Raw genomic sequence first — 14553 nt, forward strand, 5'->3', positions numbered from 1 at the left:
ATGAGAATTAGCTTGTCTGAGATTACAATCAGCCAAATCAGACAACAAGAGACCCCTGCCACATCACTCATCAACTCCATCATGTTGTGTAGTCATGGTAAATGATTTAAGTTTAGGGTTTAGACAGAAAATAGCCATGTTCCCTACAGCATAATAACAGGGACTCTTCCATAAGCCCTGCAGTACATCCTGGATGATAGAAAAAGAGTGTGTTTGTGTGAGGGTAAGGGGGAGTGGGTGCTAATGTGGGATTATGTTCTTATTTATTGTGAGAACTGGACAGTCTCCCACCACTGTCACACCTGGTGCCCTCTGTATCTTAGTACTCCTTGCAGCTTACTGTCCTTTCAGTGGCTCCTGTAAGAAAACAAGAAAATGGTCAAGCATTCTCTTCATTGACCCACCAAATGAGCCTCATTCGTCCTTCCTTACTCGGTCACGATCATGTGACCTGTGACCCCTGCCTGGCGCTCATTCTTTTCTCCGGCCGAGTCAGCTCCCACTGTTTAGTTCGCGCTCCGCTTCCAGGAACCTATGACATCATTCCACAGCTTCGCCCCACTCCACTCTCAGAAAAAGGGGGTTAGGAGCAGCAGTGGGGTACTTACTCCATGAGCTGCTTCCATTCAGCTCCTTTCGTTACCATGGCGACATGGCATACCAAAAGATCAGCTGGCTGGGGGAAACACATGGAGTAAAGATCACTCAAACGTCACCCAAGTCTAGGACAAGACAGCCTGGATTTGGATGATAAAAAAGACACATTCTTTTGTGAATGATTCTGTTTACATCTTAGCTATGTTTGTATTATTATTCATTCATTCATTCATCTTTTGGCAATGTATTTGCCAGCCCCAGAAGGAAAATGTTGGAGTGTGTGGTTTAGTGTTCTGTAAGCAACGTTAAATCTAAACACAGCTTTACAGCATCAAATAAACGTAAACAGAAACCGTCTCTCCCTCTCCTCAACTGTCACACTCACCCAGTCACTCACACATTCACACCTGTGGAGTTTCACATTGCCTGTTCACCTACCAGCATGTGTGTCTAGACTGTGGGAGGAAACAGGAGCACCTGGAGGAAATCCACACAGTAACAAGGAGAACACACCAAACTCCTCACAGACAGCGACCTGAGGGTGAGCCTCAAACCCAAGACTCTGGAGCTGTGAGGCAATGCTCAATATTTAAATAAGATGCTGGAAAATTACTAAAGGCGAAGGAACCTTTGCATATTTTTGTCTCAAATGAAAAATTCCACACTCCAGAATTTGCAGCCTGTTAGAAACTAAGTACAGTGGCACAGAGTGGGTACAGATTGGCTACTGTGCTTATCGCTGTGTAAATTAGATGTTAGTAAAGTGCCACAAACATCTCACATGCTGCCAGGATGTATCTGCACTCTAGTGACATCACTTCCTTCAGCTGTTTGGAAAACCTCGCATGAACTATTTTCCCCTCTTGCTAGACAGGTAATTGACTTCTGTGACTAAACTGAATGCTTGGTTCAACACAAAAGGAAGACGGACTTGTCATGACAACTTTGCCATGTTTACTGGGGTTATTTCAGATCAGTGTCTTTGTAACATGACCCCAGTGGGTCAGGAGGCATTTTCTCCAACTATTACAACATCAATAGTATGTAAAGTCGAGGGAGCTTGTTATACAGGCCGTCATGCATGGCTAGCTCTGCCATTCTTTTCACCGCATCCCTCCGATTAGGTAATGTGCTTTGAAATGCTTGGGTATTTTTGCTTCTCTTTTCAACAACCCAGAACTATACATGTTCAGATGAAGGGGTTCATTCAATACGACAAGATTAGGTGTAAAGCTCATTAACAGTATTAAAAAAAAAAGAGCAAAGTGGGCTACAAAAGTGCCGACCACACAGCTCACCGTTCTATGTTCCCAGCTTGGGCAAGAGCATCTACAACAAAACTCAAATGACTGTCGAAAGTGTATTTCAGAACCAAACCCTTGATTTCTGGGAGAGATCATCAGCCTGGGAGGACCACAAACACTACCTGCAGGACTACTTTGACAATATATTATTTTTCTTTTTGTCCTTTATCTGTATTTTTTCTATTTTGTTTTTGCTAAACATTGTTAATTTTTAACAATTATTATTATGTAATTAAGTGCCCTTGTCCTTTGTCTAAGCTTTATATTCTTACACAGGAGTATAGCTCTTTGACCTTCTAAACTGCTTGCAATACTCCCACAGCAGCTTCTCCGCGGAGATGCATTTTTATTAATATTGTTTGCTTCATTTTAATGATAATTTAAGCCATATCACAGAGAGGGGAACCATTTTAAAATATGACTACAATTATAAATGTTTATAAAAGGTTTAAAACCAGTTTATTAAACCAGGTCCTCGGGTTACGTCAGTCCCGAGTTACGATGATTCGTGGTTATGACGCATCTCCCATTTACTGTATAAAGCCTTGTTTCGACTTAAGTGTTTTTGCTTCGTAAACGTCGTAACGCGAACTTCGTGTTTGGTGTGCGCAGCGGAAGAATATACGGTTACGCGGCTCAGGACCGAGGAGGATAGGATAAGTGCGTACAGTATGTTATTTACGTACACTATGTACGTATGTTCCGACTTACACCTAAAATCGGTTTACGACGCGACGTAGAAACCGATCAACGTCGTAAGTCGAGGACCCTCTGTATTAGGTTGTAACAGAGATAGAAAGGAAACCCGCGACTCCTAATTTTTCCAATACTGAAAGTGTCAGATAACTTACTGAAAATATCAGGGTAAACAATAAGCCATTTCACATCTTAAGGTATACCACATTAACAATGAAGTATACTAAGACAATTTGTTGGTGGTTAATCATTCATTTTCGGAAACCAGTCCATAACGGTATCATGTTACGTTAAAATTGGGCAATTTGGAGTATCGCTCCAGAGCCGTGCACGAGAGAAAACATATAGACGTAGCAATTTTTTTTAACTAATCAAAAACAGATAACGGTCCACTGTGCCGTAACTACTTTCTCTGTTCAAAATAAGTAGCGGAAAACGGACCGTTTCCCCGTTAGGTGAAATAGCTAGGGACAGCGCTGTTTTGAAAGCGCAGGCGTCGTTGCTAGGTTACATGTAGGCCTACTCTGCGGAGTAATACATGAAGAGCTTCGGTCAGAATGCCATTATCGTGTTATATTAGAACTTGAAACGTCTCTCAGCCAATCACATTGCAGGGTCGGAACTAACTGTGGTATAATTACTATCATTATGATGATCTTTCAGGAGCCTGAGTTTTGGTGCCCTATGTGCATGCGGCACTGACATCCACACAGACACTGAACAGCCAATCCACTTATAAGGACATCTAGTGAGCATATGAAGCATTCTGCTTTTGTGCAGATGGGTGATTCTATGAGCTGTCTGTAAGGAGTTTGGTGAGTTCTCGTAGTGTCTCTTTAGGCTACCTCCAGTTTCCTACCACGGTCCATAAAAACATACTGGAAGGTGGACTGGTGCATGTCCGTTGGTGTGAATGGGTGTTGCCCATGTGTGTTGACGGATTGCTGCCCTGTCCAATGTGGTTACAGAAAATGAATGAATGAATACATAAACAAGTTAATTTTAAACGCTAGGTAAGATTTGTGTTTCTTGCTCCTGGGCTCCCCCTAGTGTAATTAATTTTTTCAACACTGTTCTGAAAACAATGGGACAGTTTCACTGAAAACTGGGAAAGTCTAGAGGGAGGAAACTCCAACCTGGAAGAACAGGACAGACTTAGTCAAAAACAATGGGTAGGGGAGAGGAGTGGGGTGGTTTCTTACCCTCCTCCAGAAGTTACATAGTGCAGTTTCTGCAGTGCTGATCCTTCTATTGAACATGCTCATCTCTCTGCTTCACTATATATGTGCATTTTTATTGTGCATCAACCATAGCATACCATGACCACCTCCTTGTTTCTACACTCACATTGCATTCTCTTAGCCCATAGGGGCACATTCATCTTGCTCTCGCCTACAGAGACCCTGGTTCAGGGTGAAGCTGCTTCAGAAAATGAAAGAATTAATGACATTTTGAACATAAAGAGCAACAGCAGACGGCAAAGAGCAGAGAAAGTGCAGCAAAGCAGGCTCACACTCACTATTAATACCCTTCGTTTCAGTGTTAGATGCGCAGTCCATATACTTTTGGCCACAGTGTGCAAGCATCCAGAAATGCTGCTGTAGTTTAAAGGAAATGAGACAGAGGGGGGGACTGGAGACCACAAACTCAGAGGAATTCCTGCAACTCGATGTGGGAACCAGTGGCAGACAGACTGTTTGAAGGGCAGGTGTGGGAAAAAAAAAAATCACAGGGCACCTAGTGCACGACCTAGGGGCACTTCTTAAGACACATTATCAAACTTTCTTGCTCCAGAGGGCACCAAAGATTGCACTGAGTTATTAATTTGACATATGAACAGTAGCTAATAGACACTTTGTCTCGTTTTTGCCACCTTAGAGGGCACTTTAGTAACATTTCTTCAACCATAAGTGCCCCCGCTCTGAGTCCCCTAGTGGTGGGAACCTCTGGCGAGGGGAAACCCCATCAGGTGGGTCTTGTCTGAAGGGAGGGAATACCTCTGCCCTGCAGAAACAGAACGTTCCACCCCATTAGACCACTGTCTAGAGGTGGGTCATGAACCGAGACCGCTCAACGAAATGTCTGGTGAGGTTGTGTGGTCCAGTTCCACAGGTAATGAAGTCATTCCCTCACTTATAACCAAAGCGGTGTCTCAATTCAGGGGCTGCATACTTCAAAGGATGCAGTTACGGAGGTCTTTCCTTCGAAGGCTGTTGAGTGTCCTTTGAAGGCTAAATTGTCTACTTTATGGCAGGTTTCCTGTTTAAATGCTGTTAGTGTTTGCTCCTGACAGCTCTTGCGACTTAAAGGCCAAGCCACTTTCATTTCATTACGTTTTCAGTTTATTACAGCTGGAGGTAAGTGTATTATAGAGGACTTCACTAAAAAGATCTATATTTATTGAACCATTAATTCTGTGCTATTTGTCCTTCTTTTATCAAGCATGCTCTCCTCGCAGATGAATTCATTCATTCATTACCTGTAACTGCTTATCTGGTTCAGGGTCGCGGTGGGTCCAGAGCCTACCTGGAATCATTGGGCGCAAGGCAGGAATACACCCTGGAGGGGGCGCCAGTCCTTCACAGGGCAACACACACTCACACATTCACACCTACGGCACTTTTGAGTCGCCAATCCACCTACCAACATGTGTTTTTTGGACTGTGGGAGGAAACCGGAGCACCCGGAGGAAACCCATGCAGACACTGGGAGAACACACCACACTCCTCCCAGACAGTCACCCGGAGTGGGAATCGAACCCACAACTACCAGGCCCCTGGAGCTGTGTGACTGCGACACTACCTGCTGCGCCACCGTGCCTCTCGTTTGAGTACATTTTCCTTCTTAATATGCGTATCAGTAACGATTTGAAGTTAAGTAAATCCTTGTTCACTCTTCTGCTGACGAAATCCCCCCCGGTATGCAATGAACCATGGGATATCTTGGCTGGTGAAGGATAGTCCTGTTGCATTCGTTTCTTGGGTAAAAGAAGGATACATTTGTCGGCCGCATATGAAGGAGCCTCTGAAATGGGACGGTCTTGTCGTGCCTCTTTAACGTAATCTGCCTACAAATGCGCCCTTCGAAGGATGCAGCCCCTGAATTGAGACGAATCTCGAGTCTGCCTTTTTCCTCCAGGATGGAGTTTCCTGTTGTATTCCTATAAAACCAACCAGCATGATGTTACAGGACTATACAATAAAAATAAACTAAATCAAATGACTTATCCATTGCCAGAAATCCTTGTTCTTTCATGTATATTTCTCACCAGTTTGTCACAGGCCATTACACACTCACCCAGTCACTCATACAAATGTGTAACACTTATGCACTCATACACAGCCAGTCCACATTCCAGCATGTGTTTGGACTGTTGGAGGAGACTGGAACACGTGCAGACACAGTGAGAACACACAAAACTCCTCACACCTTGCCTACAGCTCAGGGTTAACTCACGTGAGACCGGGAATCATCAACAGTTTAGGCCTTATTCTCTGAACTACCCGAGTTATCAGGGGTCATAACATGAACCATCTTTTCACCAATCGATCTGTGAAAGAGAATTGAAAAGAGGCAGCATTTAATTGGAATACATTTAATGAACTGTGAGGACCATGTTACAAAACCATTTTAACAAATGATAAAATCAATGTTTTATTTAAATACAATTTCTTGCTTTCGAGCATAAATTAACTCCCCGTAAGAAACCAAACTTAAATAATTCTTTTGAACATCTACTTACCGTGTACTGATCTTTCTCACAGGACCCTCATACTGAACCCAAACAATGTAAGATCACTTTCAAATGTGGAAAACCCCTGTAGTAAAATGCTAACATGCTAAGTTCTCGCACCCAACGCCAGGTTGGGTTAATGTGTGCATGATTTTGCAATGGCTGAACAAGACAGCATATAATACCAAAGAGAAGTCCAAGGCTGTTTTGTCTCAGCTACAATCATATCACATCTGGACTTGATCTGGAAGTCTATAGAAGTGTAATATTAAAAAAAGAACCGTCGTACAAAATGCATGTACTCAAATGGCAACTGACTGATTAAAAAAAAAGATCTAATGCAGTTTGGATGCCAGGTGGCCACCGATACGTTTGAATTCTGTTGAAGAGCGCGAGGCTTTTTGCAACAATGATGAAAATGAGGGGACTTAGGACTTCTGTCAGCTCCTCCAAATAAATATTTATCTCTTTAGCAGCTACATTTCCAGTTCAGCAATCAAACCAAATGAATTGTACTATGGAAGGAAACTGGTAAAATATAATTTTGTAGATAAATAACACTGAAAATATACCACAAAAAAGAGACTTGTATTCCTTACTAGCAAACAGAACACTAAATATCAGTCAAAGAAATCCTTAAAAAAAAAAAGAAAAAGAAAAGGCAAGTACAAAAATAAAAACGATGAATTCCACATTCATATCCGACTAAATAAAAAATAAAAGATCAAGAACAAAACCTAAAAACACTGATATATACTTTTCTTTACCCCAGACAAGAAGGAAAAGGCATATTTAAAATCCTAAAAAAATAGTGGGACGCTGTTGAATGTCTGTTTGCACGTTGTGAGGTATTCTCGCTTTGTTCGTCTGTTCCAATGGGCTACTGAAAAAACTTTAGTCCCGCCACCAGGAAGAACTTCTCGAGGAAAATCTCAGAGTCCAGAACAGCGATGTGGGCCGCACGGCCGATCAAGGAGTTGGCGGTGTTGGGCAGTGCGTGAATGACATCGTAGCGCACCAGATTGCAGTCTTTGTTCTGAAGCACTGGCACCAGTAGGTTCTCAATCATCTCAGCATACACCGGGCCTGTGACACACACACATACAGAGATGAAATGAAAGAAATAATAATAAGAAAATAATCCTCGTACATGTAGAAGTCTCACCTGTCTGCTTGTCTTTTAAGGCTGTTTTGCACATCTCAATTCGAGCCGAGTGATACGGCACATAACGGTCCTGCAGAGAGCCTACTAGCACCACGTTCTTGAAGAACTGAAGACCTGCACCACAGAGAAACCAGTGACACACAAGTATACATGTATACATAAAAGGTACCTGCTGCAAAACAGAGCTGACATTAACCTGCTTTTTTGCTCAGCTTGTAAAGGAACGTCTGCCGAGGGTCTGAATGATCACGGCAGGTCAGCTGCAGCAGTGAGCCTGACTTTTTCCACTTCTGCATGAACCACAGCCCTGAAGCAGAGAACAGTGAAGATATGAGAGCACAGCTACTGAAAACACCAAGAGAAACGTTTCACAAACTACAGGTTAAAAGCCTGGACCAGCTTTTACTCAAAGGCTGATGCCTATTAAAAAGACAAAACCGTGCTAATCTAATAAACAAAGCCACACCCTGAGCCACGGTTTGGGAACTTTTAATGTTGACGGTGTTAAGAGCACTGTGTGGGAGGGCAGGTTGTGTCGTACCGGTGTTGACCAGGGCTGAAGTGTTGTAGAGGGTACCGAGGTGAGGCCCAGACAGTGACAGGAAGGTATGCAGTCTGCTGAGATAGCACTTAAACCTGGGCCTTGTCAGCACAGAGCGCACTATCAGATTTCCCAGAGAGTGACCAACAAAGCTGTGAAAATAAGGTAGACAAAGAAACACTAAGAAATAACAAGCACAAAGTGCTTGGAAGCAAGATCAACAGTTGACAGCCTTAGATATAGATAGATATACAGTGCTTTGAAAAAAACCCTTAACTTTTCCACATTACACCCACAAACAAATGTATTTTATTGGGATTTTATGTGTAATACATAGTTTTCAAAATGTTCAATCTGTTTATATACAGTCCCTTGTACTCTGATACCCCTTAAAAATATCCAAAAGCCTTTATTAAAGTCCACCTGTGTAATTTATTCTCAGTATAACTACAGCTGTTCTGTGAAGGCCTCAAGTTTGTTAAAGAACATTAGTGATCCCACAGCGTCATGAAAACCGAGACACAACACAACACACCAGACAGGTCAGGGATAAAGTTGTAGCAAGAAAAGCACTAATTCCAGAGGCAACCAAGAAGCCCATGGTCACTCTGGAGTATCCACAGCTCAGGTGGGAGATCTGTCCACAGGACAACTATTAGTCATGTAAAAAGCCATTTTTGAAAGCAAGCCAGAAGTCCCGTTTACAGTTTGCCACAAAGCCTCGTAGTGGACGTGTGGCTAAACACTGTGGACATGTGGAAGAAGGTGCGGCCCAAATGCAAAATGCTGTGTGTGACAGAAAACTAACACTGCACACACCATCCTCACAGCGAAACACTGTGGTGGCAGCATCATGCTGTGGGAATGCTTTTTTGTCAGCAGGGACAGAGAAGCTGGTCAGAGATGATGGGAAGATGGATGGAGCTAAACACGGGGTAATCCAGGAGGAAAAGTGTATGAATACATTTTCAAGGCACTGTGTAATATATAGCCATCATTCATTAGCCTCTAACACTACTGAGAATAATCCCAGAGTACCCAGTGTGTGACATATTGGACTAGAACTATACTAGCTGGACATATAGACACAAATGTCTTGCACTGCTTTAGATGAATTCTTTCTTAAGTTTTAATATAAAACTTAAGAAAATGACAACTAAAATATTTGTTCATTCATTCAGATTCTTTAACCACTTCACCCTGTCCAGTGGGTCCGGGGCATTATAAACTCACCTAGTCACGCACGTGTAGTTTCACACAGCCAATCTACCTATCAACATGAGTTTTTACACTGGAGAGGAAACCCATACAGACACAGGAAGAACACACCAAACTTCTCTATTCTGTTATGTTCAAGCCTTCGTTTCTGAACCTAGTTATCTGTACTTATTAAATTCAGGTGTGGAAAGACATTAGCTAATTAATAAAATGTAAAAGCAATCCATGGACCCTGGTGTACTGCTGTCCACTGGCACCCCCTGCTGGATGAATCCATGTACTACACTGATCATCACTCTACGGTCATTTCATTCAACTCAGGATCACCGCATCTTTGTTTTTCTTTCCATGGAATAAGTGTGTGGAATACATGATTATTACCTTATCTTGGAAACAGTGAGATTGTAGATTTGTATGTACTGCACGATCTCATCCAGAAGGCGATCCGTCATAGACTCAAAGTCAGCAAAGGTGTCGCTCTGAGAAGGCGAAGCCAGATCAGAATAAATAAAAATACAAGTAAACACACATTACCTTCAAGGTGTAGATAATGATGATGTAAAGTCTTTTACCTGGTTTCGCTCTGACATTAAGAAGTCTATACGTGCCCCAGGCAAGCCCAGTTCTAGGTAGGTTTTCACCAGCCTTAGATCTGCACTGTTACCTGTGATAGAAAGACGAGAGCACAATCATAAAATGAGCATAATGCAAGGGTACTGTAAATAACACGTTTGGATATATTGAAATGTCAGAACTCAATGTAAAACCTCTGAAACAAACATGAGGAAGGAAACCTAATTACTGACGCATTGTTGCACACTTTCACCAAAATATGTACGGCTGCTTAACTGCCACAAAGCAAAGACCTGTTTGACAAGAGGGCGGCACGGTGGCGCAGCAGGTAGTGTCGCAGTCACACAGCTCCAGGGACCTGGCGGTTGTGGGTTCGATTCCAGCTCCGGGTGACTGTCTGTGAGGAGTTGGTGTGTTCTCCCCGTGTCCGCGTGGGTTTCCTCCGGGTGCTCCGGTTTCCTCCCACAGTCCAAAAACGCAAGTGGATTGGCGACTCGAAAGTGTCCGTAGGTGTGAGTGTGTGAGTGAATGTGTGTGTGTCTGTGTTGCCCTGTGAAGGACTGGCGCCCCCTCCAGGTGTATTCCCGCCTTGCGCCCGATGATTCCAGGTAGGCTCTGGACCCCCCGCGACCCTAAATTGGATAAGCGGTTACAGATAATGGATGGATGGATGGATGTTTGACAAGACACAACTTCACAGAGATGGAACCTGGAAAGAAAATTATTCTGGACCGTAGCCCTATTTTTGCTCCAGCTCAATTGCTGCTAGGACCTCCACCAGTAACCAGTCAGAGTCCTCTCTTTGAACAATCTTGCAGTTAAAACAGATGGACCACTGCTTCTAGTTTATTTAGCACAAGATTTATTTTGAGAAACTGGCTTTTCAACAAGGGCACTGCATAATCGACCACAACCAACAACGGAACAAACCCACTAAGCATTGCAAATGAATATTATTTAAAAAAAAAAAAAAAGTCTGACAGCACATTCTCTGATCAGATGAATCTAATAATAACTGGGATTCCAGCATGTGTAAAGAGAACAATACCACAGCAGCATGTTATTGTGGGTCTATGTCCGTTCAGCAGGTGTAGAGGAGACGATTTAAAAAAAAAAAAAAAAATTACATCATGAACACTAGAGGGCGGCATGGTGGCGCAGCAGGTAGTGTCGCAGTCACACAGCTCCAGGGACCTGGAGGTTGTGGGTTCGATTCCTGCTCCGGGTGACTGTCTGCGAGGAGTGTGGTGTGTTCTTCCTGTGTCTGCGTGGGTGTCCTCCGGGTGCTCCGGTTTCCTCCCACGGTCGAAAAACACACGTTTGTAGCTGGATTGGCGACTCAAAAGTGTCTGTAGGTGTTAGTAGTGTGTGTGTTGCCCTGTGAAGGACTGGCGCCCCCTCCAGGGTGTATTCCCGCCTTGTGCCCAATGATTCCAGGTAGGCTCTGGACCCATCGTGACCCTGAAATGGATAAGCGGTTACAGATAATGGATGGATGGATGGATCATGGGTACAGCAAAATCATGTAATGAAAACGTGATTTCCACAAAAGCACACAACTGGTTTCTTCACTCAGCTAAATAGGTCCTCTGTTAATATGTTAGTGACACTGAACAGGGGGTTAGTCAACTGTATCCTGGATTTTCAGTTCCTGAGGTTTATCAGTAGTGAACACCTTACAGCAAAACATTACACCTTCATGCTGTCCTAATGAATTCGATGCGGTAAAACAGGGACTATTAAAATCCTAGCAATCACAGCAAAACTATGAAATTGGAGGTCTATAAAAAGTGCTTCTGTACAGCTCACTTCATTTTGTTCTGTCCAAGAGAGAACATAAACCTGAAAACAGGTGTATAGTCTCTATGCATTACCTTGTTTATTCCACAAATAATACACTTCCAAGTTATTGTCAAAACCACTGTGAGCTTAATAAAAAAATAATAATAATAAAAAAAATCCACCACACTACGAAATAATTTTAGATCTCAGCAATTTCAACACTGCCCTCTGCAACATGACAATGCTAAATACAGCAGTGCAGTGAATTTAAACAGACATTAAAATGTCTCTCAATGCCATTGTACAAGGATGTGCATATTGGCATATTAATACGGCACATTTTAAATGAATATACAAATGGGTATGTATTTGCCATTGTGTCCACGCCCAGCAGCATGACCCCCCAGAGACAACAGACACATAAGCAAACAGGCATCGAGTGTATATTTATGCAGAACACACCAGTACATTGCATTAGCAAATATTTGCCATTATTCAAGGGTGTTTGTGCTCGAGTCCTCACCGTCCAGCCCATGCACACACACGATAAGGTGAACGCCCTCGTCACAGCTCTCGTCTTCATCCAAGCTAAAATACGGCACAGTGGAAGCCAGCTCTGCCACTTCGCTGTACAGGAAGCCTGGAAGCTTCAGTTGCTTCAGCTCCTCTCTTGCTTGTACAAACCTAGAAGAGACACCAATAAGTACTGTCAACGTTACCTTTACACATTAAAGGAGTTTAAAAAACAAGACGATGCAAAACTCCCAAAAGAACAACAGGAACACTCACAATTTCATCTGGGTTGACGGGGCGCACTCGTACCAGTGAAGGTTGCTGCTGCTCAGCGCAAGTTCTGAGGACCGGGTTGTTTTGCAGGTACGGGGGCAGCACCCCTCCCTGAGCTGTTCCAGTCCAAGCTGCTCATAGAAGAGGCAACGTGCCTCCGCTCCTCCACTGCCTTCCTCCTCTCCACTTCTCCCTTCTTCTTCAGGTAGACCGTTCACATAGACTGGTCCATCTGTCTCCTCGTAGTAGCCGTTCTCAATCATTTCATGCTCTTGTTCTTCCTCCTCCTCCTCCTCCTCAGTGGTGTTGGGACGTGTTTGGACGCCCAATGTTATGGCAGCGGTCTCCACAGGGCTGATCTCAGACACATCGGTGCTGGAACGCGAGCCGAAGTAATTCTCCACCAAGCCTTTCTTCACCAAGTCTGTGCTGCTAGTGGCTGAGGTGCTAGACTGTGCTGCAGTCTGCAGATCACTGGAGGCCTCTGGCCCTGTACTTCCTCCAGCCGGAGGTCCAGGGTCTCCAGACTCTGGTGCCTGGTCTAGAGTAGGAGTTTCGCAGACGGACAGAAGAGCATGCGACTCGTCTTTATGAAACACGGAATCATCTCCGTGGCTGTCGGAAACGTCTCTGTGAGTCGAAGGCCTGGCTGGGATGGTGGCACATAACGGAAGGCGGATATCAGCTCCTCCAGAGAACACTAATGTCTGCTCCTGCACAATGACACTGGATTTCCTGCCGGGTGCCTCGCTCTCCACTTCATCGTCCGAGGGGAGCGAGTTAATGGAGGTTAGGGAAGACTGGACCCCACTTACACCACTAGTGCTCTCTGGGTTTGGCACCTCTGGCACAGTGGATGCTTTTAATGCGGGGCTGAGTGGAGGCAGTTTGGGGGCAGTACTCCCAGGTGTCGGTTCAACCTGTAACGGAACCCAGTCTAAATCCACCCCAACAAGAGTGGAGGACGTCTGTGGCCCTGGTACCAGCTGAGTGGCAGAACTGGGCTCGCTCTCAATACCAGAATCCGAGAGGCGCGACGAAGCACTTGGCACATTGTCATTCCTCAATGCCATAGCACAACCACCCACATTTGTGGTCCCTCGCCCACTCTGGTTCTCCCCACTTTGAGGTTTGGACTCACAGCAGTCTGTCTGTGTGATCTCAGGAATGTCCCTCCTGGGGGCTGGATCGCTGGGGAACGGTAACAAGATGGTGACCTTATCGCCCTGGTATGGGTTCTTGTCACTAGGTTTGACCTCGATATGTCGAAGCCCTGAGGGTGTAACAGTAGACTCGACTCCATGTGCGGCTTTGCTCTCTACATGTCCTGCCCCAGTACCTGCCTGGGGTGTGGCCTGCGCTTGCAAACTCAAAAGGTTTGTGAAATTGTCCCTTTGGCTGCCAGTGTCAGATTGGCTGTCATTCACAGGACAGTCTATAGTTGGAGTGGTTGTAGTGTCATTCTGATTATTGTATTTAAGCATGGAGCCTAACCTAGTGCTGGGATCTCCAGTCACGTCCTCTCTCTCCTCTTTCTGACTGCACTTAGGGTCGCCCTCTTTGGACTTGACAGCTGGTTCCCTATGAGGAACCTTCAGGTTCTTGTAACCAGTCAGAACCACAGAGTCTTTTGAGCTCTGTCTGATTAGCTTTTTTGCATTCTCAGTCTTGGCGTTCTTTTTCAGTTTGATGGATTTAGCCTTGGACTTGATAGGAGGTTCATTCTGTTCAGGCCAGTTCATGGCCAGGTTTGCTTGATGTAGTTCTGGGCTTAAGGCGCCAACTCCACCAGCAGCCAGCTCCTTTGAATTGGCCTTATCTGCTTTACTACAGACAGATCCACTCCTAGTATTGTGCAGGCCAAGCCACGGACCATCACGATCTTTGGGAAATGGCAAAAAAAAAATATCACTCAACAAAAGAGATGAGAATACATGAAAACTAATCATTTTGTATTATTATTATTTCTTGTTGTTAATACACTCTAGTCTGATTTTTAAAGAAGGGGCTTGTAAAAATAAAACTCAGTTGTTACTATAAAGGATCAGACACTGAATCTGTAGAAAGCCTGTGAGTAAAAAGTATTCCAAACATTCCAAACATCCCAAAGACCTGTAGGAAACATCATAATTCACCTTGAGTCTGAATAGGCAGGTCT

The 14553-nt window shown here is 44.1% G+C and overlaps 1 protein-coding gene across 3 annotated transcripts in view; it reads right to left on the reverse strand.

Moving 5' to 3' along the window:
- Positions 1 to 6186: 6186 nt before the first annotated feature.
- fam135a (family with sequence similarity 135 member A) overlaps positions 6187 to 14553 on the reverse strand; it is a 29705-nt gene continuing 21338 nt past the window's right edge. For 2 of the 3 annotated variants that reach the window (XM_066659373.1, XM_066659369.1), the window contains 8 exons: positions 12399 to 14277; positions 12133 to 12293; positions 9827 to 9918; positions 9636 to 9733; positions 8037 to 8188; positions 7692 to 7802; positions 7496 to 7609; positions 6187 to 7416 (listed from right to left, as the gene is read on the reverse strand). In XM_066659373.1, the coding sequence (XP_066515470.1) occupies positions 7211 to 7416; positions 7496 to 7609; positions 7692 to 7802; positions 8037 to 8188; positions 9636 to 9733; positions 9827 to 9918; positions 12133 to 12293; positions 12399 to 14277 (2813 nt within the window). In that variant the 3' untranslated portion in view covers positions 6187 to 7210. Of the gene's footprint in view, positions 7417 to 7495; positions 7610 to 7691; positions 7803 to 8036; positions 8189 to 9635; positions 9734 to 9826; positions 9919 to 10687; positions 11289 to 12132; positions 12294 to 12398; positions 14278 to 14553 lie in introns of those variants that run through there. The other variant, XM_066659377.1, reaches the window with a different exon arrangement.

The sequence above is a fragment of the Hoplias malabaricus genome, chromosome 2, assembly GCF_029633855.1.
Source record: "Hoplias malabaricus isolate fHopMal1 chromosome 2, fHopMal1.hap1, whole genome shotgun sequence".
Lineage (NCBI taxonomy): Eukaryota > Metazoa > Chordata > Actinopteri > Characiformes > Erythrinidae > Hoplias > Hoplias malabaricus.